A 21954-nucleotide genomic window follows, 5' to 3' on the forward strand; every position below is an offset into this window, starting at 1 on the left:
ACAGCAGCTGGCGAGCCCCTGGTTTTGGGAGTCTGTGGGTCAGAGCCTAAACATGGCCTGGTGCTGCCAGAGGAGCTGTGTCCCCAGGGCAGGACACGGGGGAGCCAGGCTGAGGGCACCTCAGAGTGATAGACATCACCCAGCCCAGCTGGTTTGGGGTGGAGGCTGTCACAAAGGCTCTGCCATGCTGCACGCTGCCAAGCCATGCCGTGCTGTGCCATGCCATGGGAGATGCCATGCCATAGCAGGCTGTGGCACACCGTGCTGTGCCCGGCAGGGTGGCTGCAGAGAACCAGACGAGCCGCAGCCAGGCTGCGCTCCAGCAGCAGTATGAGGAGCGGCAGCGGGAGTCGGAGCACGTCTACGAGCTCCTGGAGAACAAGATCCAGCTCCTGCAGGAGGTGAGTCAAGGGATGGTGGGGGCCAGGGAGGAGTTGCTGCCTCGAGGCTCACCCTGCTGCCATGCAGGAGGCCAGGCTGGCACGGAGTGAGGCCGAGCAGGCCACGGCGCTGGCCAGAGCTGAGGCGGAGAGATGCCAGGAGCTGACAGGGAAGCTGAAGGAAGCAGCGAGGATAAAGCAGGAGGACAGGAGCGACAATGGCTGTGTCGCCATGGCCCAGAGGTAGGTGTCCAGGACGTGTCTCCTCTGTGCTGTCAGCCTGTGTGCTGTGCCAGTTCTTGGGGACTACCAAGGGGCTCGTGATATGCACAGCCCCTCAGTCATGCACATCTGGTGGGGTGTAGGGGGTCACCCCAATGGGGGAGAGCTGAGCTGTGGGGAAGGAGGAGCAGTCCTGAGGCTGCTGTGCTTTGCCCCAGAAATTGATCTCTATCAGCTGTCCCCAGTGTCATCCCAGGGCCAGCCCAATCCCTGAGCATCCTGTCCCCTTTTGTGGCTTTCAGGAGGATCGAAGAGCTGACCCAAGAGCTGGCTGCCAGCAACCAGCTCGTGGAAATGCTGTCAGCAGAGAAGTGTGGCCTGCAGCACTGCCTGGAGGGGTCTCCGGTCATGGAGGGGCAGGTAAGTGGGCAAGGGTGGGGAGACCCCTGGGAGGAGGAATCCATTCAGGGCTTGGCTGGTTGTCGTCATCCCTGTCCCCTTCTGGTGCTGTGCCATGTTCATCCTGGCAAGGTCTGGTGATTGCCAGGAGCTGGGAGGAGCAGGGGGGCTCAGAGGACACGGGGTGAGCTGTCAGGGGATAGGCCACTAGCCTGTGCAGTCCTTCTGCGGGTGTTGGTGCCGCTTGCTCCCGTCTGCCATTTAAATCCCAAGTCTTAAAATACTCCAGGCAGCCTGGCATGGTGCCAGGCAGGATTTCGGGGCTGTGAGAGATCAGAGCGGCATGTCCCTGGCAGCTGCACCGCTCTGGCTGTGCTGCATGGTGGTGGCACGGTGCTGTCCCCAGCGGCCGCGGGCCATTAGTGCGTGAGCTGCCCGTGCTGTGGTCCTGCAGGGACCCTGTTGTTTGCCCACCGGGTGGCATGGGCTACTGTGCAAGTGCTGTTGGCACTGTGCTGCGGGGACGTGGCCACTCACATTGCCTGCTGGGGCTGGGCAGTGGGGCGGGCTGGCACTGGGACATGGCACTGGCACTAGGGTGGGGGCCTGGCACTGGTGTTGGGATGGGGATGTGGCACTAGAGTGTGTATCTGGCACGGGGATAGGTGCTAGCATTGAGACAGAGACGTGGCACAGGCACTGGGGTGGGGATCTGGCATTGGGACGGGGACGTGGCACAGGCACTGAGGTAGGTAGGGGCGTGGTACACTGGGACAGGCACTTGCACTGGAGCCAAGCGTCAGTGTGTGTGTGTGGCTCTGGCAATGAGACTGGATCCTTGCGCTGTCTCGTCGCGATCGACCGCTGTCCTTGTCTCTGTCGCGACCCCCTGCGCTGCCCGTCTGCCCAGGGGTGGCGCGGGCCGCCACTGCGCATGTGTAATGCGGGCGTGGCAACTACATATCCCGGCAGGCGTTGCGGGCAGTGCGCATGCGCGGGAGGCTGGGCTCGGCCGCCATCTTGAAATCTGAGCCAGAAGCCGGGCGCTGCCGTGGCAGGAGCATCCTCGGCTCGGGGCGGTGGGGCCGGGCCGGGGCGGGACGGGACGGGCAGGGCAGGGCAGGGCAGCCCGACGTGAGGGGCAGCCCTGGGGACGGGGGCTGTGAGGAGAGAGGGGGCAGCGTCGGGGGGTCCAGCTGTGAGGCGAGGGAGCAGCATCAGAGGGGCGGGGGGGGGCAGCCTGGACAAGGGGGCAGCCCAGGTGTGGCTGTAAGGATGTGAAGGAGGAAGTGTAGGGTGGGATGTTTCTGTTGCACCAGGAGTCCCGGCGTGTCACCACCCTAGAAAGAGGATCGGTGCGGTGAGACGTGCCGGCAGGCTCAGGGGTTGAGGGAGATGTGCTGACCTCGGGAAGGTCTCCTGAGGGCCTGCAGGAGTAGGTTTGGAGGAGGGAGGGAGGGAGGGAGGGAGAATGAAGGAAAACTGCCGGATTTGCGGCCGGGAGCTGTGCGGCAACCAGCGGCGATGGATCTTTCACACGGCGGCCAAGCTGAACCTCCAGGTGCTGCTCTCCCACGTCCTGGGCAGGGAGCTGTGCCGGGACGGCAGGTCCGAGTTCGCTTGCAGCAAGTGTGCCTTCATGCTGGACCGCATCTACAGGTTCGACACTGTCATCGCCCGCATCGAAGCCCTCTCCATCGAGCGCTTGCAGAAGCTGCTGCTGGAGAAGGACCGGCTCAAGTTCTGCATCGCAAGCATGTACCGCAGGAACAACGACGACTCCAGCACGGAGGACAGGGCTGGGGAGGGGACTGTGGACCTTTCCAACCTGCCTGATGCACGGTACGCTGCCCTCCTCCAGGAGGACTTCGCTTACTCTGGGTTTGAATACTGGATGGATCAAGAAGAGCACGGCCTGGAGCCGCACAGCTGCCACGGCTCCGAGGGAACAGGGAGCCGCCCGCGGCGCTGCCGGGGCTGTGCTGCCCTGCGTGTGGCCGACGCCGACTATGAGGCCATCTGCAAAGTGCCCCGAAAGGTGGCCAGGAGCATCTCCTGCGGGCTGTCCAGCCGCTGGTCGGCCAGCATGGGCAACGAGGAGTCGTCGTCTGTGTGTGATGTGGCCGAGTCCACCAGCTCCAGGGTGGCTGTGGATGGGGACAGCATGGAGGAAGGCACGCCTGCGTCCTCCGTCGAGTCTCTGGACACCACCGTGGAGGCCAGCCCTCCGCAGCAGAAGGATGAAGATGCAGATAAGGGGGTGAAAGGCAATGGGAAATGCGACGATTTCTCGGATGATCGCATGACCCCGAGCTCTTCACTGAGCGGCAACAGGCTGGAGCTGGCCCTCAATTTGATCAAGACTTTGGACTACAAACCCCTTCAGAGCCCCCGAGGCAGTCGACTACCTATTCCTGTGAAGTCCAGCGTGCCCCCTCCCAAGCTTAGCCGTGACTTGGCAGATGGCAGTGCTTCTGCTGGCTTAGCGTGTGCTAGTTCTGCCTTCCTGAACACAGACAGAAAATCCTTTTCCAGAGCTCCTTTGGGCGTTCCCCTGGAAATTTCGGAGCTGCAGGAGCTGTGGGATGACCTCTATGAGGATTATATGCCGCTGCGGGTACAGGTAGAGGTCACAGCACCGCCCTTCCATTGAGCATTGTCCTCGCAGTGCTGAGCCCACTGGGGATTCTTCTGTGCTGAGATAATGCAGACAGCCACGTGTGGCTGAACGGGGGGCTAAGAATAGGCAGCTCGGTCCTTTTTAGGTGTGCTCACTCTCTCCTCAGTCATTCTCGTCTCCTGTTTCCTCCTTGTGTTCTGGGAAATGAATCTTCTCCCCCTCCATCAGCCCTCCCAGACAATGCAGCCTGCTAGGTGGGTCTAAGCTCTTTGTCACTTTGCTGCTGAGAAAACGCCATCATCTTTAAGCTTAAAGCCGATGTGGCTTTTTTTCCACAACCAAAGGGAGTGTTTTAAGCTTCCGGGCATGTGTTTTCCAGCAGATGTGTTTTCTTTGTGCCTGAGTAATGGTTGGAGTGTGAGGAACGCCTGCCTCCAGCCCTGCCTCTGCAGGTCAGGCCTCCGACCTGCCCAACGTGCAGAACCACCCAGGCACCTGTGGCGTGTGCCCTGAGGAAAAGGTGTTTTCCTTGCAGGTGGATTTGTGCCAGAGGGTGACTTTAGGGTTGGTATTCAAGATAATTGGTTTATTTTCTGATCCTTTGAAAAGATCTATCAATTAGTGGCAGGTGTTGCTGAGAGGGGATGAAAGCTCCTGCTTTCGGGATGCTGTTACCTGTCTTCATAGCGGTCCTAGCTCCGGGTTGCCTGTTTTGCTGGCTTCAATGAAATGTTCTTTAGTATGCAGTCAAAAAGCCGAACTTGTAACTTCTTTACCACTTCCAGTAATGAATAGAAGGCCTCAGTCAGCTTCAATTCAGGAATATCCATGTCAGCCTAATTGCATTCCCATTAGAGCCTTAGTGCTGCCTAATGCTGTAGGTAGCCTGGGGGATTAGGAAAATGCTCGTTTATTACTATGGCAACTGCGGCAGTGCTGAATTGCTCTTCCTCTTTAGCCGCCTGCTCGCTGCCCCATCTGCTCGGGCGTTTCCCGGAGCCGGGTGCTTTTTTCCATAAGAGCCTGCTCGAGAAACGATGCTAGGGAGGAACGTAGGAAAACTCGTTTTCATCTGGAGCACAAAGGCACCGCAGCCGGCAGCCGAGGATGTGAACCAGGGCATCGTGTCATTTGCGTGTCATTTGCTGATGATTGTCACTGCTAGGGGTGTGTTTGCAGGATAAAATTGGGCTTTCTCTGAACAGCGTGGCGTATTTACAGGCTGGCTTTGTGTCACACACATGGCCATCCTCATCTAGGTACTGTGTTTTGGGGAGTTTTTTCCAGCCTCTGCCATCCGACCGGCCCTGCCAGGAATTTTTCCTGCGGGATTTTTTACTGCTGGCTCCTTGCAGCAGCACAGGGTATGACTGAAGGGGGAAGGGCTTAATCCTTCGGATGGCTTTAAGAGCAAAAATGGGAAGGCAGATGCAGCTGGTAGGCTGAATAGTTCTTGCACAAATGATTTTTCTTTCGGTTTGTAAAAGCAACACCCTTCCTGTAAGTCAGGTGCTGCTGCTGCTGTCCAGCGAATCCTGTGCATAAATATATGTGATTCCTGTGAAATGAATATCTAGAATATATAGGACCACAGTTCTCTTACTGCTTTTGCAGTTCTTTAAATTTATGGAGCATTCTGGTGTCAGGGCATGTGACCTTGTAGATACCACCGTCCTCCCGGGGGTTTTCCTGAACCAACAATTCTCCCTTTCCCACCACAGCCCCAGGCAAGTGGCACCAAAGGGAGCCTTTGTAAGACCTCCTGACAGCCAGGCTCTTCCCCACTGTGCTGGGCAGTGTGAGCTTGGCAGGCTCAGAGAGTGCTGTGATTATTGTTTTTTAAAGAAGTGTTCTGGTGGGGTCAGCATGTACTGGCACTGCTGGGGAGAGATTGGCAGTAAAAGGCTGATGTTGGAGAAGTCGACATGGCTGCAGGGAAGCACGAGGGAGGCAGCTTGGGCTTGGAACTTTGGACTCTGGAGCTGTCTGTGCCTTTCCCCTCCCTGCTCTTAGCTCTTTCCAGGTTTTCTGCCTTTTTTTCTTTTTTCTTTTTTTAGTGTGAAAATTAAGGAAATGTGTTTTCCTTTTTTCCCCCCCTCTGTTTTAATCAACCTTACTTCAAAATAGCTGCTGTGACAGATTCCAGCAGCTCTCCCTGTCTCATCCAAAGCCTTGTGGCAGAGAAAATTTGTTATCACCATGACTGTAACTTTTCACTGAAATCCTAACAAAACATCAGAGTAGAGGGAAGTGTTACTTCTGTCTGTGAGAGGCAGTGCACAGATCTGAGGGAGAGCACAGGGATCTCCCCACAGACAGTGTTCCTGTGGCTGCTGAGGATGAGGATTCAGCCTGACAGGTCTAATTGCAGCTGACTGTTCTGGCTGTGCTGCACTGCCTGGAGCTGGTGCTTGTGTCTGTGTGCTCCAAAAATGCCTGCCACGTTTCCATGGCCTCCGTGCTGCATCCCTGCAGCCCTTTCCAGGGCTCCCACCTAGAGCAGGCACCAGTCTTGTGTGGCTGATAATATTCAGGAACGCTGGAGGAGCCCTGTGAGGGCTCAGGAGGGTGGCTGGGATGGAGTGCTGCCCTAAGGGGTTAACTCACTGGGTGGGACACAGCAAAATTGTAAGGAGGGATGACAAGGGATTAGTGTTGTGCTCAGCCAGCCGGCTCTGGCAGGCCACGTGTCACAAAGCAGGCTGTTTACATTCCCAATAAATGGGTATGTGTCATGAAAAAAAGCTCAACTGTGGCACTGAATTTGCTCCTGTTTGTGGAGCTGCAAGGACTTGTATACGCTGTGGGTGCTGGAGCACGGGAAGTGATGAAGGAAAGCCCAGAAAATCACAAGTGGAGGGGTTCAGAGCAGGGGGTGACAGCTAGGTCGTGGCAGGAGGGGAGCTGCTGGGAAGGATTGAAGGTTGTAGGCTTGATAAAGACACACAAGCTCAGCAGAACACGGGAACCATTTCAGTGCGGGTTTTGAAGTTTTCTTTTAAAACGCCAGCAGGGCACAATGGTGAGGAGAGCAGGTTTCAGGGATATGGCTTAGGGTGTGGGGAGAAGATCCATTATTAGCCCAAAGACAGTGGTTAGAGCTAAACAAACTGCTGGGCTCTTGGTGCAGCAGTGAGGAGAGACAGGGAGCCCAGTCAGAGCAGAAGAGGCCAGTGCAAGAGTTGAGCCATTCTCTCACGTTTTGCTGCTTTTCTCCTTTCAGGATTTGCAGGATGAACGTCAGCAGCCAGCTCCAGGTAGCACTGCAGCAGGGGAGCACGTGTCTGATGTGCGTGCAGCAGAGCTGCAGGGCAAACTCCAGCACTTTGAAGCTGCCAACAAGGTATTTCTTCATGGAGAGCACAGCCAGTGCTAGTGAGTCTGATGTGCTTAGTGCCAGAGGGTGCCTCCCAGCAAGGGAGTGTGCTGGTGTATGATTCTCAGTGCTGTTGTCTGTCAGCTTCAATTAAAAGCATCTGGGTTTGTTTTTTGTTTGTTTTTTTTTTGTTTGTTTGTTGGTTGGTTTTTTGGGGGGATTTTTTTCTGCAGCTGGGCTTTGTAAATTTTCCATACTTAATTTTGCAAATCATTATTTTGAAAACTTTCCACTTGCCTGGTGAGCCTTCCAGCAGCTGGTGAAGGAGAGATGCACTGGGCTGTCCCCCTGTCTCTTGGATTTGCATGGGCTGAGCCTGGTGTAGGGGAGAAAGGGTTTTTTTTTTCAAGCAGCAGGGGAGATTAATGCAGAGGGAGTCCTGGTTTCATTTCTGTTTAAATACTTGGGAAAGAAGCATGTATCCGAGTTCTCTTGTGGCAGATCAATATTAGCACATGTTGAGAAGGGTATGTGTTCTTAAATATGCTCTTGAACTCTAAGGTAAATTATATCCTCTGGAAAGACAGGTTAAATGTGGAAGAAGAATTGGGATGGAGTACTTATTTAAATCTGAGGATGGCCATAAGGTGCTTCAGCTGCCTGGACTGCAAAGCTCGACGGAAATAGAGACTCAAGGCCCAGTAAATGCAGTTAGAAATGTTTAAACAGGTTAGGGGGAGTGTCTCAGAGAAGAGATAACAGGACAGGTGTGTAAACTAATGAACAACAGGAAGAAATTATGTGGCAACACCTACAAAAGCTGAATCCTGAGTAAGTTTATAAGAAGAGGTGTATCATCCAACTGTGAGAATGCTAAGAGGCAGCACATTTGAAAATGCTAATAAGCACTTGTTAAACTGCACAACATGTGCTGTGTCATGAGCTTTAAGGTGAAAGCAGCAAACTGTCCTGAAACTGTTTGAGTGGGTGGTGCTCTCTTTAGGGTGAGAGTGTCAAAGGTTTCTCAGGTTGTAAACCCGCCATGGAGACTGATGAGAGGTTCCCCTTTGCAGCCGCTGGCAGTGGCCAAGCTCTTTTGTGCTGAAGCCGGGAATTTAATGCTAAATAAACCGCTGATTTGATCAGTGAATGAGGCTTCTTCATGCTGATATTTTTCATTCAGATTTTCGGGAGGATTTTGGGCTGAAGCAGCCCCGTTCCTTTTGAGGAAACAGAAACAAATGATAGAAACTGGGAGGGAGGGCCTCCTGGAGTATGTGGGAGGCAGTATGATCTGTGAACCCAAGCCTGAAACCTCTGCCCTGCACCTGAGGGAGCAGAAGCAGTGCAGTAAGTCCTGTGAAGGGCCTTTGTGTGTACTCACGGGTCTCCACCCAGCTCCAGCGGTGTTTACAGACTCTAGAGGGAGCCACGTTGATCTCGATGTGGTCAGAGCTGTGTGGAGTAAGGAGTGGAGGGAGTATTAAGGGTGTTTACACAGAGCATTAAGCAGGATTAAATAAACCCAACCTATTTCTGTCTTCAGTTGTTACAGGAGAAGCTGAATGAGTTGAATTTCGAATTAAAATCTGTTCAAGAAACATCACAAAGGCAAGATCGTACAATCCAGAGTCTGAACGAGGCCCTGAAGAGCAAAGACAGTAAGGTAATAGTTTGGGCAGGGTGGTGCTCACCAAAACAAGGAGCTGTGCTCTAGACCTGTGGGCTGAAAAGGAATGCTTGAGCCACTGCTTGGCATCCTGCATCTCAGTCAATTATTTCTTGCAAAGCCTCTCATGTGGTGCTGAGGTGCCATAATCCGGGCTGGAGGCTTTGCATGGGAGAGTTTGTGCTTGGTTTGTCGCTGACTGGGCTTCCTGTGCTTGACTCAGACAGAGGAGCTGTACCACATCATTGAAGGGCAGAATGAGACCATGGCCAAGCTGCGGGACATGTTACACAGAAACCAGCTGGGACAGCTGCAGGTACGTCCTGGAAAGCCTCAGATACATCAGCTTTTATTCTGCAGGGATCCTGCTTTTAAATCCCTCACGTGAAGAGAATCTCTGAGTTTCTCTGAGCTCTGCTTTTTGGTAGGTGTCAGAGAGCCCACTGTCACCCCAGGAGCAGCAGATGTCACCACTCGATCTCCAGAACACGCTTTTCTGCACCAAACTGGAGGTGCAGAGACTGAAGAGAGCTCAGCACCAGAAGGAGCATCAGCTGGCTGAAGCCAAGAGAGCAGCCCAGCTCCTGGAGACCACGGTACATGAGGAAGAGCAGCAGAAAGAGGCAACCTGGAAACACAATCAGGTATGACAGGCACTTAGCCTGGAAGTTTCTGGGTCCACAGAACTAAGGAGCACTGATGTAGTCAAGACTCTGCTCTTGTTCACCATTTCTGCTGACAGCATACTGGGCACACTTGCCTAGCCTCTTGTACACACAGCAGGGAAAATTCTCCTGCCTTCTTAGTGTCATAGCTGAGGATTAAGAATTATTAAAGACCCTTGATAGTGAGTGTGTTGTCACTTGTATATCATTGGCTGGTGCAAATGTCCCATCTCTTTTTGTGATGTTCATATCCCCTGCTGCACAGCTTAGTGATTGACTGAAGCTCTGCCTATGGCCAGAGCAAGGGGTTTAGATGGATGGATATCCTGGGCAATGAAATAAATTCAAACACCATGGCAGTGTGTTTTGAGATGTGAAAGCTGTGGCATTGCAGAGCATTTTTAGCTGTTCCCACAGCCCTTCCTCAGACTGGCCTACAGTTTCTGGTTGTGTTGAGGACAGAATTCCAAATTACATGCTTTTTCCTTGTAGGAGCTGCGTGCTGTGGTACAACAGCTGCAGGCAGAGCTGCAGGACAAGGCTCAGCAGCTCCAGACTTTGGAGTGGGAGAAGAGCCGTGAGCTGCAGGCCCAGGAGCAGAGAGTTCAGCGTTTGACTCAGCAGCTGGCTCGCAAGGAGCAGCTTCTGCAGGTGAGATGCAGAAAGACTTGAGCTGAGCATAATTCAATGGAGTCCCTGATCCTCCTTTGGTATTTGGCCATGCAAAAGTCTGTCTGTAGCTTTCATGCATGCCCTTTGAAGAAAGGGAAGGGAGGAGAGGCTTCGGGGCCCCCAAGGCGAGGAATAAGGCACAGATATCCATGTACATCACCCCACAGCAATGCCTGGTGAGCCCTGGCAGCTGCTGGGACTGCCACCCTTTAATATGAAGGTTAGAGCTAGCATCAAGTGGAGGAAGTTATCCCTGATTCTCCTGTGCTGCTCTCGGGGGTGAGGGAGGTTTCTGTACTGTCAGTTGTACTAGGGAGTGTGTGTGTGATCTCTAGGAGTCCAGGGAGCTTCTGCAATGCCAGCAAAGCTTGGAGAAGAGCCCTGCAGCCATGAACGCCATGTTGGAGAAACTGCAGCAGCGTGTCAGTGACAGGGATGCTGCTCTCGAGGTGAGCACATATTGTAGGCAATGTTTCAGTTCTCCCTTAGGCTCGGCCTTTGGGTTACCATCACCCCTGGGGTGACATCTCCTGCATGGCTTATCCTTTGAGAGGAGTCCCCCTGTCAGGGGGAGCTGCAGTCCAGCACATAGAGGGGAGTGTGTTGGACTCACGCAGTTCTGGGCCATCCCCTGTGTCACACAGCGAGCAGTAGATGAGAAGTTCAGTGCCCTGGAGAAGAAGGAGCAGGAGCTGCAGCAGCTGCGTCTCTGCATGCGGGAGCGCGGCGGTGACCTGGAGAGGCTGCGCAGTGTCCTGTCCAGCAACGAGGCCACCATCCACGTGAGTGCTGGTACCTGGGCCTGCAGAGCACGGCTCTGGGGACCTGGTGTTGGACAGACCTTCCTGTGAATGCTCTGGGGACAGGTGTTTGCCTTCCTCTGGCCTTGTGTGTGGGGCAAGTTCTGGGTCACTCTGGTTTCGTAGAGGACACCTGGAGCAGATGGGTGAATCTTTGTGACTCTGCTAGCAGTAGAGACTGGCATTTCCAGTTTTGCTTAATTCAGGATTAAGTTTATGTCCCTGCTTGAGCTGCTTCTCTTGTGTTACTCAGAGCCTGGAGAGCCTCCTGAAAGCCAAAACCCTGGAACTGGAGCAGGTCTCAGCAACCTGCCAAAACCTCCGCTGGCTCAAAGAGGAGATTGAGGCCAAATCTGGCAGCAGGCAGAAGGAGCAGGAGGGCATCATCCAACAGCTGCAGACCTGCCTGCATGACAGGAACAAGGAGGTGGAGGTAAGGCCTTAGCTTGGCTTCCTGAGCCTTCAGCCAGTTTGTCCATAAAGAGAGTGGTCCCAGACCAGAGGCTGCTGCCTCACCTGAAGCTGTGCTCAGAGTTTGGAGGCTGGCTGCTTTTGGCACTTGAGCGTACCTGTGCCTTCTGACACTGCTCCCTCGGCCACACTCAGGCTGCAGAGTCCTTGAACAACTTCCAGTCTCTCTCCTTTCCTCCCCCTTGCTCAGGAGCTTACAGCAACTCTGCTATGCAAGCTGGGCCCTGGGCAGAGCGAGGTAGCAGAGGAGCTGTGCCTGCGTCTCCAGCACAAGGAGAAGATGCTGCAGGAGCTCCTCAGTGACCGCAACCGTCAGACCATGGAGCACGATGCTGAAATTCGGGAGCTGCTGCAGGCTCTGAGCACCAAGGAGCAGCAGAGCAGAGTGAGTTTTGTGTAGGGCCACAGTGGGGAGGCTGAGGTGGGTGGCCCTGACTTTTGTTAGGCAAAGAGAAGCTCCTGAGCGGGCTGAGAGAAACAAAGGAATTTGTTCCTCTGTACATGAGGGGCTGGTGAGCAGAGGTGGGAGGGCTGCACTGGAGTGGGTGTGAGGGGCCAGGAGCAGTAACTGCCAGGCTAGTTTGCAGAGCACTTGGAGTTTCCAGTTGTAAAGGTGTTAGTTGGTAGCTTGTCTTTCTTTTCTTCTGTCTTTACTCAGAGTTAGGATTAAAAACACAAAGGAGATGAATTTTCTTGTTTTCGGGCCTGGCTGTTTATTAAATCTTATCTAAAGTACAGAGTTCTGTAACACTTTTAGCTACCAGCTGAAAGCGAGCAAAATAGAGCTGAATCCAGCTGGTTACAAGGTCTTTTAAAGTTAAACAGTCCAATAAAGAACTAACACCTATATTATTTATACTTCTGACCCAATAACCAAACTACTGTGACCCACAGTGCAGCATTAACTGTCTAACCAGAATCTACTACCTGAAACCATGTAGAAGAAGGAAGAAGAAGACAGAAAGGAGACAACACCCAAAATCTTCCATTTTGTCCCATACCTATTACTATATTCTAAAACCTTCAAATTCAAAACCCTTCACCATGTGAAATCACACACTTTTAACTACACACCAGTGATGTTAACTCCATCACTCAAATTTGGAAGCTTTCTCCAAGGACTTAGATCAAAAGCAGTGTTCTCCTGGGGGTCAGTGCCAGAAAGCACAGATACCTCAAAACTCCAAGGTTTCTGGGTTCCAACATGCAGTGATAGAAAAATATTGAGATGGTTTCCCTTAGTCTATAAGGAAGAAGAGGGAGCAGGATCCCACCCCCCTGGATCATGGCCCTGTCCCTAATTTTCCCCCTCAACTAGGTGGCTGCAGAGAAGATGGCACAAGCTTTGGCTGAAAGGAGCTGTGAGCTACAACTGCTGCGCCAGCACGTGTTGGGGAAGGAGCCTGCTGGGACCCAGTCAGCTGGTGCCAGGCCATTGAAGCAGGACAAACAACCCATGCAGGTGAGAATCATGCACTGTGTTTCTCTGCCTTGTGGCTTCAGAAAGAACTGATTGCCACAGAAGGAAATAGGAGAGAGAGAAGAGCACGACAGAGAATGATAGAAATGAAAGTGGGATTACCAGAAAGACTTCTTATAGGAGGAGAAGAAACTGAGGAGCAGGAATGCTGCCTGAATGTTCTGATCTTGATTTCACCAGCCTTTGTCACTTAGTGTCTCTTTTTGTTTTGATAGAGCAGTAATTGAATCCCTGGGGCACGTGAGAGTATGAAAGACATCCACCCTTTGACCTTCCAGCATTGACCCACTCCTTCCTTGGGCTGGGCTGCCTTGCTGTATTGTAATCCCCTCCCTGACACTGTCACATTCTGGAGGGGACAAGAGAGCTAAATTTAGGTCCCACTAATTCTTGGCAGAGCCTACTGGCTGTTTGCTGTCTCTTCCACAATTGGAGTTGGTATTTTTAAAGCAGCTTTGCTAAAACCCCCTTTGAGGCTGAGCACAGCTCCAGGGCTGCATATGCCATGGCTCCTACTTGAGCAGCTGTTAATGGTTTATTGGTGAGCTGACAGTGTTGAATGTTTTTAAGCAGCTGTAAACAGGTTTCTATTCTCAGCTCTAGAGACTTCCAGGGATGTGTTTTCCTTCCTGCATGGTCTCTTTGGGCCACATCTGAGATAAAGAGTCTCAGTTGAAAGATTGTCATGCTGCAGTTGAGTGAAACCTGTTTAATCTTTACTGTGAAGACACTTGCTGCCAGCAGCTTCCCAGTGCCCAAATCAAACAAGGCCAGTGCCCTCTTCCCCACATATACAACTTCTGGGTGCAAATCATTTGTTCCTGCTGCCTGCTTCATTGTTTTTTCGCATTTTAGAGGTGTCAACAGAACAGGCAGCAGCTTTGCTGCAGTCTTGAATTCTGAGGAAGCTGTGTGTTCCCCGTGGAAATGCAAACCTACAGATTTTGTTGTTTTCAGGAGATACTGCAAAGAGCCTGTGGAGCTACAGTTATTTCTGGATCCTCACAGGAGGACAGCAGCTGCAGGACACAGGGAGGTGAGTGTGGGACAGCTTCTTTTGAGGTCCCCAGATATGACCAGGGTTTTCTGCTGTGGGGAAACATGATTACATAAAACTCTGGGAGAGTAGAGAACTTTGAACAAAAGAATTTTGAAATAAAGCTCTGCTTCTCTTCTGAGTGATATCTGAGGATGGGAGTAAGGGAAAGAGAATGGCTTCTGTTCAAGATCTGATGCTGTCCACCTGAGAGTTTTGGACTTTGTTTCAGGCTGAGCTGAGACAAGTGTAACTGTTTTGGGTTTTGCGTTGGGACCAGGACACTTGAACTTTGGCAGGGGTAGGACAGCAGGACTGGGATGTTACCATTGCTTTTGGCTGCTGTTGAAAGATCAAGCAGGGAAGAAGAGCATTTCCTAAGAAACAGTGTGATAGGAAGCACAAGCATCTTGCCAGAGAGGGACTGTGTGTATCCGGGGGTGTGAACTGGCACATGGTGTTCCTGCAGTAACCAAGCTGTCTTTGCAGTTACAATATCAGCAGCAGAGCTGGAGAAGGATCTTGTCAATGCCAAAGAGGAGCTGGAGCTAATGGCAAAGAAGGAAAGGGAAAGCAGGGTGAGCTTGTAATGGAGTCTGTGCTGATCACCTTTGCAGACCTTAGGGCTGCCCCTCGCTGGGGGTTTTGGACCCTACTCTTGTGAGGGTGCCCCCAGTGTGAGCAGTGGGGCAGCATCCTGCAGGGGGGTGTCAGAAGTCTCTGACAGGCTTCTCTTCTCTTCCCTGTGCAGCGAGAGCTCACTGCTCTCCAGTCTGTGGTGGCCACACAGGAGGAGGAGCTGCAGGTGCAGGCCTCGGATATCGAGTCCTTGACCAGAACCATCCAGATGAAAGAAGACCTCATCAAGGTGAGGTGCTGTGCTAGGCTGGCTGAGTTCCACCTGGGAAGGCTGCAGAGGAGTCTTTTGGTCCCCCACATCCTCGTAGCAGGCTGGCTGCCTGTGGATACTATTGCTGCTGGTTTGCCTACAGTTCTCTGGGTTCCTTTGGCCAGAAGGCAAAGGCCCCAAACCCCCAGACTGTTCTTATTTGGTGTTTTGCTCTTTCTGTACCAAACACCCTCCTTCGAATCCTTTAATCAGAATGCACTCTTCTTGTGTCCCTTCTTGGTTCTTACTGAACACTCTGGTCTGTGCCTAATCCACTCTCAGTGCTTTGGCATTTTTTTCTTAGACCTGGATCTTTCCAAACACTGGAAACTTCTGGCAGTTGCATTCCGGGGAGGTTTGTGAAGGTCCAGCTGTCTTTGTTACTGATCCCTTCCTCCCTGAGCTCACCTGCTGTTTGTTGGGTTTCAGGATCTGCAGATGCAGCTGGTGGATCCTGAAGAAATTCCAGCCATGGAAAGGCTGACACAAGAAGTGCTGGTGCTTCGGGAGAAAGTGGCCATAGCAGAGTCCCAAGGACAGGAGGCTACTGGAAACAGGAGGCAGCAGGTAGTGTGCCAGTGGGGCAGGCTTGGATGTGTTTGTATTTCTGCTGGTGCTCGCTTCTGAGGCTTTGTTTTCAACCTTTGGATACACCAGGGTGTGCTTGTTCTTGGAAGCTGGCTGTGTGTGGTTGTGGGAATACAGAGAAGATCAATTCTCTTCAGCACTTGTCCAAAGGGCAGAGTATTTTGGGAACCCAGGGATGACATAGACCAGCTTGGACACAAGCAAGAGAGGAAAGGGAACCCCCACTTTGTCGGGGATAACTAGATACCTGCTTTGATTTCTGTCTCTGCTGAAGAGCTGCACCTTGTCTCTTCTCTCCAAGCAGTTGTTACTGATGCTGGAAGGGCTGGTGGCTGAGAGGAATCGGTTAAATGAGGCTCTCCAGGCAGAGAGGCAGCTCTATGGCAGCCTGGTGAAATTCCACACACACCCAGACAGGTAAGTGAGGCTGCCTTGGCTCTGTGCTGCCCTGCTCTGCTGCCAGGGCAGGCGTGGCTGGTCCAGAGGGGCAATCCCTGGAGCAGGAGTCATTCTGCAAGTCTGAGAGTTTTCAGTGGGGAAGAGGGAGTCTAGGCAAAGGATCAGCCAAATGCCTCTTTGAGAGTCCAAGTTTTAGGCTGCCATTCTGCTGTGGCCAGCTTTAATGGCTCCCTAAACTCCCCCCATCCCCATGGGATTTCCATCTCTGTTCTTCAGCTTATCTTTTCCCAGCTCAGTTTCCCACCCACACTTGGCCACCTTTCAGAGACTGCTGTCAAGTTCTCAACCAGCTGTTGGGTTGATAAGGATCTCTCTAGGTGCTTATCCAGGCAGTTGCCTGTCCCCTGATTTAATCCCCTGCCCTTCACAGGGCTGCAGCCTCTGGGATATTTGAGCTACCTGATAGCAAGGGAGCACATAAGTGGAGTGCTTGGGAAAATACTGCAGAACAGCTGTGCCCCCAGGCGCCCAGCATGGGCTGGGGCCTTTTTTGGGGGTGGCTGTGCTCTGGGGAGGTCGGAGGTGAGGCGGGAGGTGGCTGAGCTGCCCGGGGAGCCCCCGGGGCTGTGCTGGCTCGGTGTCCCCGAGGGCGGGGCCGCTGCGGGCTGCGCTGGCTGCAGCCTGTCTAACCCTCTTCCCTCCCGTGCCGCGTGTCCGCTCAGCGCTGCGAGAGACCACGCCCTGCAGGTGGAACTGGAAGGGGTCCACGAGCTGCGGGGACAGCTGGAAGAAGCTCTCGGCAGAAGCTTGGAGTGTTTGAGCAGGCTGGAGACGCAGGGCGCCATAGGAGGTGGGGAACAGGAGCGTGTGAGAGTCCTACCCCAGCATGCCTTCTGAGCACTGGCGCTCGCCTGCCTGCCACGGAAACGGGTCACTAACCTGTCTCACTGACTCTGAGCTTTGGTACTTAGTGATGGTACGATAGAACCGGTGCAGGGCTTTTGTTTTGTTTTGGTTTTTTGTTTTATTTTTGAGCTGCTTTGGAAACGGCGATCAGTGCAATCCACCTGTGTCTCGTGTACGTTCCTGTCTGCCCCCACCCTGGTGGCCACTGATGTATTTGCACATTCAGATCATTCCATTTTAGTTATTCCTCTCTATCTCCCTTCTCTTCCCACCACCATGGGCCAAATAAAGATTCCCTATCTCCGAAGGAAACACCAGATGTTTTCCATCATCTCCCAAGTGCATGAGTGTGAGTTTTTGTATTCCCTGACCATTTTTCTGACCCAGTGACATCCACCCTTTGGGTTGATGGTGGCTGGCCCAAAGGGAGACAGCCTGTATGGAAAAGTGTGTTCCAGAGACAGAGAATTCAAGACCTGGGGACACTTACCTAAGCCTTTAACACAAGACTTGAGTGTAGAACCAGCAATTCACTTTATGCTTAAACCAAATCCTACTCTAGTGTTGATGATTTTACTGACTGGCTTTTTTTTCCTAATTGTAAGTTGTTTCAACCTAACTTGTGAATGCCTTCATGAGAGAGTTTCCTCTTCTTTTTGACAGAGGGTTTGGGGGGACTGAGACCTGTCCCTGTTCCCAGGGTCTGGGCTGGGTCTGCTCCCTCACTTGTACATGCACATATCCCTTACATGTTCCATGTGCCCCTTGGGTCATGGACAGGACCCTATTTCTGAGGTGCTGGGATCTGTCCCCCTCAGCACCACTGACATACCTTTTCCAGGCCTTCTTCCACCTCCTCTGGGAATGTGGGAGAGCTCGTGTGAAAGCTGAAAAACAGTAGCAACAACAAACAGTAGCAACAACCTTCCAATGGCCGGGGCTTCCCATGCACAGTGGGCTGGGGATCTGCTGTCTTGTACCCAATCACTGCTCAAACTGGCAGGAGCAAATTTTGCATCTCTGAGCATCTGTTTGTGCTTGCTGGGGCAGGCAGAGCAGAAGAACTCCATGCTCCTGGGCTGCACACCTGGACCCGTGCCTGCTCTGCTGCATGGCTCCTTGCAACTGCTTCAGCTGCCTTGTGCTGCCCTGAGGGCTCCTCCTGCCTGTGCCACACGGGGATGGGAGGCAGCAGAGCTCTCCCTTTGCACACAGCAGGTCAGCACTGCCCCTCTGGGTCAGCACTCAGCTGCATTGTGACTGCAGCAGTTCCCCTGTGGCTTGGAGGGACACAGCTCTGGATGTTGTTAGCTTTTCCTTTCTTGTGTTTCATCTCATTCCCTTCCTCTCAGTTCTCTTTGTAGCACCATCTTCTCTTCATCCTTTTGCTTTTCACTTTGTAGAAGCCTTTGTGTCCCTGTTCTTACCTTTCCATTTTCCCTCTGCCATCCTGGCACTGATGCCCAGCTGGCCCCCTGGTTCCTTGGGTACCATGGAGCCCAGGACCCAGCCCAGACTGATTGGCATGGCCTGAGAGGAGTCTTGGCTGGTGCTCAGGCATCTCTCTTCTCCACCTGTCTGTTTTGCTGTACATCTGTCCCTGCCTTAGTGTTAGCATCACTGCTGTCAAGTGCTCCTTAGGGGTAATCTTATGCTAGGCTCGGATGCCCCAGCTTTTCTGGTCTGTTCTTTAAGGCCTCCTCTTATGCCTGGTAGTCCTGGCTTAGCATTCCCTATCTGAGATCACCCTCTGTCAAACTGTGCAGTGCTTTGTGCTGTCTCATGGCTCTTTGTGGGAGTCATTCCTTCCTCTCTTCCTGTCCCTTATTCCCAGCAGTGTGAAGGTTCCCGTGCAGCCAGTGTACCTGTGTGTCCCAAGGTATACAATTTGCAAGCATGTAACTAATTCTCTGTGCCTTCAGGCTGGGCTGAGAGCCCGAGGAGTCTGTGGAAAAGCAGAGCTGTGGATCTGCTCAGCAGCTCTTGTCTCCTGAGCTGGTGGCACACACAGAGCTGAGCAGCCTGCTGTGCTGGGGGCTGATGGACACGTGGTGATCACCACCCTGGGCACAGCTGCCCTGCGTGCACCGTCTCTGCTCCTCAGCACCAGCTTCCTGTTCTGCCCCTTGTCTTTAGTTGATTTTTGGGTCCTTTTTCCTTGAGAAGTGCATTCCCTCTTACTCCACAGCCCTGGAGCTGTGGGCAGTGGTTAGAAGTGCGATGCTGTGCCCTGGAACAAGAGCTGGTTCTCCCGTGTTCCCAGAGCAGCGGTGTGTCCCCCTGCTGTGACACATGCCATGGTCACCTACCTTGAGAGCCTTGTGGCCCTCAGCCCCCCAGCAAAATCTGCATCCCCTCACCCTCCAGGGCCCCACAGGCACTGCTGTCTCCCTGGCTGCTTCAGCAACCAGCAGGTTCTGTCCCTGGGGGCTCACAGGGCTGTGCTTTGGCTGTGCCGAGTGCCACCTACAGGAGATGCTTCTTCCCTGCGCTGTCGCTTCTTAGAGCTGTCACAGGGCGTTTTGCTCCCAGAACAGCAGTTCTTCGTGATGGCTGTCCGTGCTCCCTGGGACAGGTTCCACCACGCAGGGTGATGTCTACCCACTTCTGCACATTTCTGCAGCCTCATGGCACGCCTCGGTCTCCTGAGTGTGTCCCCATCCATGAGCACAGTGCCCTGTGCAAACGCCTGCTCTGCTGCAAGGCATGTTCCTGGCTTCTCCTTGGCTATTCTTCCTGAGAGCCAGATGCATCCCTGCTGGCTTTCCCTTCACCAGTGATGCTTGGCATCTCTGTGTTCCCCTGCTCTGTGTTCTGCCCTGCCTGGCAGCTCCAGAGTTGGTGGTGGTAGATTTGGCTGCAGGCAAAGCAGTTACCTCTCCTTCACAGCCCTAGGGGATAGTCTTGGTCCTGTCTAAATGTCTGTCCCCCTGAGGAGAAGAGGGATTTGGGATACACCCATGTCCCAGCTGCCCAGACAAGGGGTTTGAGTCCTCACCCGGGTTTTGGCACCAAGGGGACAGTGCAGAGTGCTGTGCAAGCAGAAAAGTGTGACCCCCAGCTCTGCCCAATCTCCCCATACACTGTGGTGCGGGACACAAGTGTCCCTTTACCTCTGCAAAGCCAGCACAGGGCTTGCAAGGAGCCCCAGGCCATGCCTGACAGCACGGCTTGGGGCAGGGTGGCTGCTCCCTGCCTGGTGGGGTGTGCACCCCAATCCTCCCACCGGGCTGGGGCGGCCCAGCGAGGCTCCCTGACCGAGCCTGTGCTGCTGCTGTGGCTTGTGAAGCGGCTGCAGGGTGGCTGGTGCATGTGCCTGCGTGTCAGGGCAGCAAGCACGAGGTGTGGATGGGACAGGAGCCATTGCTGTGCTCCCATCCCCGGGGCTGTCCCCTCCCTCAGTGATGGCCAGCACAGGGTCCAGTGTGTAGGGAGGGGTGGCAGCACCCAGGGACAGCAGGGAAACCTCTGTCCAGCCGGGAGTATCCCAGCACCAGGTGTGTATGAGAGCAGAACCTGCCCGCAGGGAGCAGGGAGGAGGGGACAGACAGTGCTGCCAGTGCCGCTGTCCTGAGCGCCTTGTCGTGCTGTGCTGTCCCCTAGGTCAGGCCGCAGGCACACACACCGATGCCAGCACCAACTTCACCGACAGCATGAAGGAGGAGGCAGCCCGAGGCTTGGCAGCCCAGCAGGTGAGTCGGGGCAGCGCCACGCCGGGAGCAGAGGTGGCGGAGCCGAGCTTTGCGCCACCGCCAAACTGCTTCCCAGCCCTTCGGAAACGTCCCTGTCACCCTGTGTCTTTGTGCCTCTAGAGCAGCCCCCGGGCCCACAAGGAAAATGGGGGCACTGAAAGGAGCACAGCGCCCGAACGGGAGCTGCGTGCCGAGCAGGAGCTGCGGGAGCTGAAGGCGCAGCTGGAGGAAGCCGGCTTCTCCTCTGTCTCCCACATCAGGCAAGAGCTCTGCGGTTCTGGAGCCAGGGGTGGACGGGGCACCCGGCGTCTGCATCCTCTGCCTGTCCTTCACTGTGCCTTGTGCCCCCAGGAAGGCGATGCTGAGCCTGTGCCTGGAAAACGCGGAGCTGAAAGAGCGGATGGGTGAAGCCACGTCGCTGCTGGAGAGCGGGGAGCAGGAGGAGCCTGGGCTGGCTCCTGAGCACCGCAGGCTGCAGCGGAAGAGCCGCGGCTCCCTTGGGGATGGCCAGGGGCTCCCGGCAGAGAGGGGAACTGTGCCCACCAAACGCCCAGCGCTGGAGGCTCGATCCCAGCATGACATGCCCAAGAGACCCTGCCCTGGCAGCCCGGCTGGAGGGGACGGGAGCCATGTAAGTGCACAGGGAACCGGGATGGAGATGAAAATAGAGATGGGGATGAGGGTGGAAACGGGGAGCTGACAGCCCATCTTCCCTCCGGCAGGTGGAGGGCTCGGTTCCCGGCGGGGGCTGGCCAGGGCTGGGCGCAGAGTTGCGCTCCCAGGTGGCACAGGGCCAAAGGCAGTGCCAGGAGCTGCAGGACAAGCTCGCTGCCTCGGAGGCCACAGTGCGGGCACAAGCTGAGCAGCTGGAGAAATACCACGTCCTGCTCCGTGAGTTAAAAGCCAGGGTGGGGTGGGGTTGTGTTCTGAGCCTGGTGTGTCCTGAGCACTGTGCTGGGCGTGGGGCAGGGGTGGTGAACCCTGCCCGGGGGGCCCTGAGCTGATGGCACTGCCCAGCAGGTGAACCTCAGACACAGCAGCTCAGCAAGCAAGTGCAGGTGGACTTCCAGGACCTGGGCTATGAGACCTGTGGGCGAAGTGAGACCGAGGCTGACCGTGAGGAGACCACCAGCCCTGGTAAGGAGAGCCAGGGTGCTAGGGATCCCTGTGCTTTGCCCACCTGGCATAGACAAGTGACACACTGTACTCTCTGCAGAGTGCGAGGAGCCAGATGTGTTCAGTGAGACCAGCTTGGGTGAGGAGCTGGGGTCCCCATGCCAGCCAGGGATGTCCAGAGGGGGCAAAACTGCCCAGAAAACCATGGCCCTGGAGGATGTGGAGGCCCTACACCAGCACATCCAGGACCTCAAGGCCCAGCTGCTCAATGCCAACAAGGTGATCCAGAGCCTGCAGCGCCGTGCCCGCTCCATCTCTGTCACCAGTGGCTACACCTCGAGTGCTGAGCGGCCCCTGCCAGCTCCCAAGGCCTTGGCATCCCCAGCCCACAGCCTGACGGACGAGGACGAGGGCTGGCAGTCGGATGGGCACGGCACTCTGTGTCCCCCTGCCCTGCGGGCACACCGTGACCTGCAGAGCCTGGTGCACCGCGTGGCCCTGCTCGAGGCACAGCTGCCCACAGCCAAGCATGGAGCCACCTTGCCCAAGGAGCTGCACTCTGCCACTTGGCCAGGGTATGGCCCTGGGGGCTGGGACTGTTTGGGGACATACAGAGAGTTGCCCGGGCTGGTGG

The 21954-nt window shown here is 54.4% G+C and overlaps 1 protein-coding gene across 10 annotated transcripts in view; it reads left to right on the forward strand.

The window, feature by feature from the left end:
- Positions 1-21954, forward strand: part of PDE4DIP (phosphodiesterase 4D interacting protein) — a 35584-nt gene that overhangs the window by 8308 nt on the left and 5322 nt on the right. For 4 of the 10 annotated variants that reach the window (XM_088170242.1, XM_088170245.1, XM_088170244.1 and 1 more), the window contains exons 1-23: positions 2212-3624; positions 6845-6964; positions 8484-8603; positions 8830-8922; positions 9035-9250; positions 9764-9922; positions 10279-10392; positions 10588-10725; positions 10997-11176; positions 11405-11599; positions 12533-12676; positions 13652-13730; positions 14220-14308; positions 14482-14598; positions 15049-15186; positions 15509-15624; positions 16329-16456; positions 20116-20204; positions 20325-20464; positions 20556-20835; positions 20927-21095; positions 21225-21341; positions 21421-21895. In XM_088170242.1, the coding sequence (XP_088026368.1) occupies positions 2473-3624; positions 6845-6964; positions 8484-8603; positions 8830-8922; positions 9035-9250; positions 9764-9922; positions 10279-10392; positions 10588-10725; positions 10997-11176; positions 11405-11599; positions 12533-12676; positions 13652-13730; positions 14220-14308; positions 14482-14598; positions 15049-15186; positions 15509-15624; positions 16329-16456; positions 20116-20204; positions 20325-20464; positions 20556-20835; positions 20927-21095; positions 21225-21341; positions 21421-21895 (4568 nt within the window). In that variant the 5' untranslated portion in view covers positions 2212-2472. Of the gene's footprint in view, positions 1-277; positions 402-468; positions 624-904; positions 1023-2211; positions 3625-6844; positions 6965-8483; positions 8604-8829; positions 8923-9034; positions 9251-9763; positions 9923-10278; positions 10393-10587; positions 10726-10996; positions 11177-11404; positions 11600-12532; positions 12677-13651; positions 13731-14219; positions 14309-14481; positions 14599-15048; positions 15187-15508; positions 15625-16328; positions 16457-20115; positions 20205-20324; positions 20465-20555; positions 20836-20926; positions 21096-21224; positions 21342-21420; positions 21896-21954 lie in introns of those variants that run through there. The other 6 variants (XM_088170249.1, XM_088170250.1, XM_088170248.1 and 3 more) reach the window with 6 other exon arrangements.

Source organism: Sturnus vulgaris, chromosome 9 (genome assembly GCF_052056855.1).
Source record: "Sturnus vulgaris isolate bStuVul1 chromosome 9, bStuVul1.hap1, whole genome shotgun sequence".
NCBI lineage: Eukaryota > Metazoa > Chordata > Aves > Passeriformes > Sturnidae > Sturnus > Sturnus vulgaris.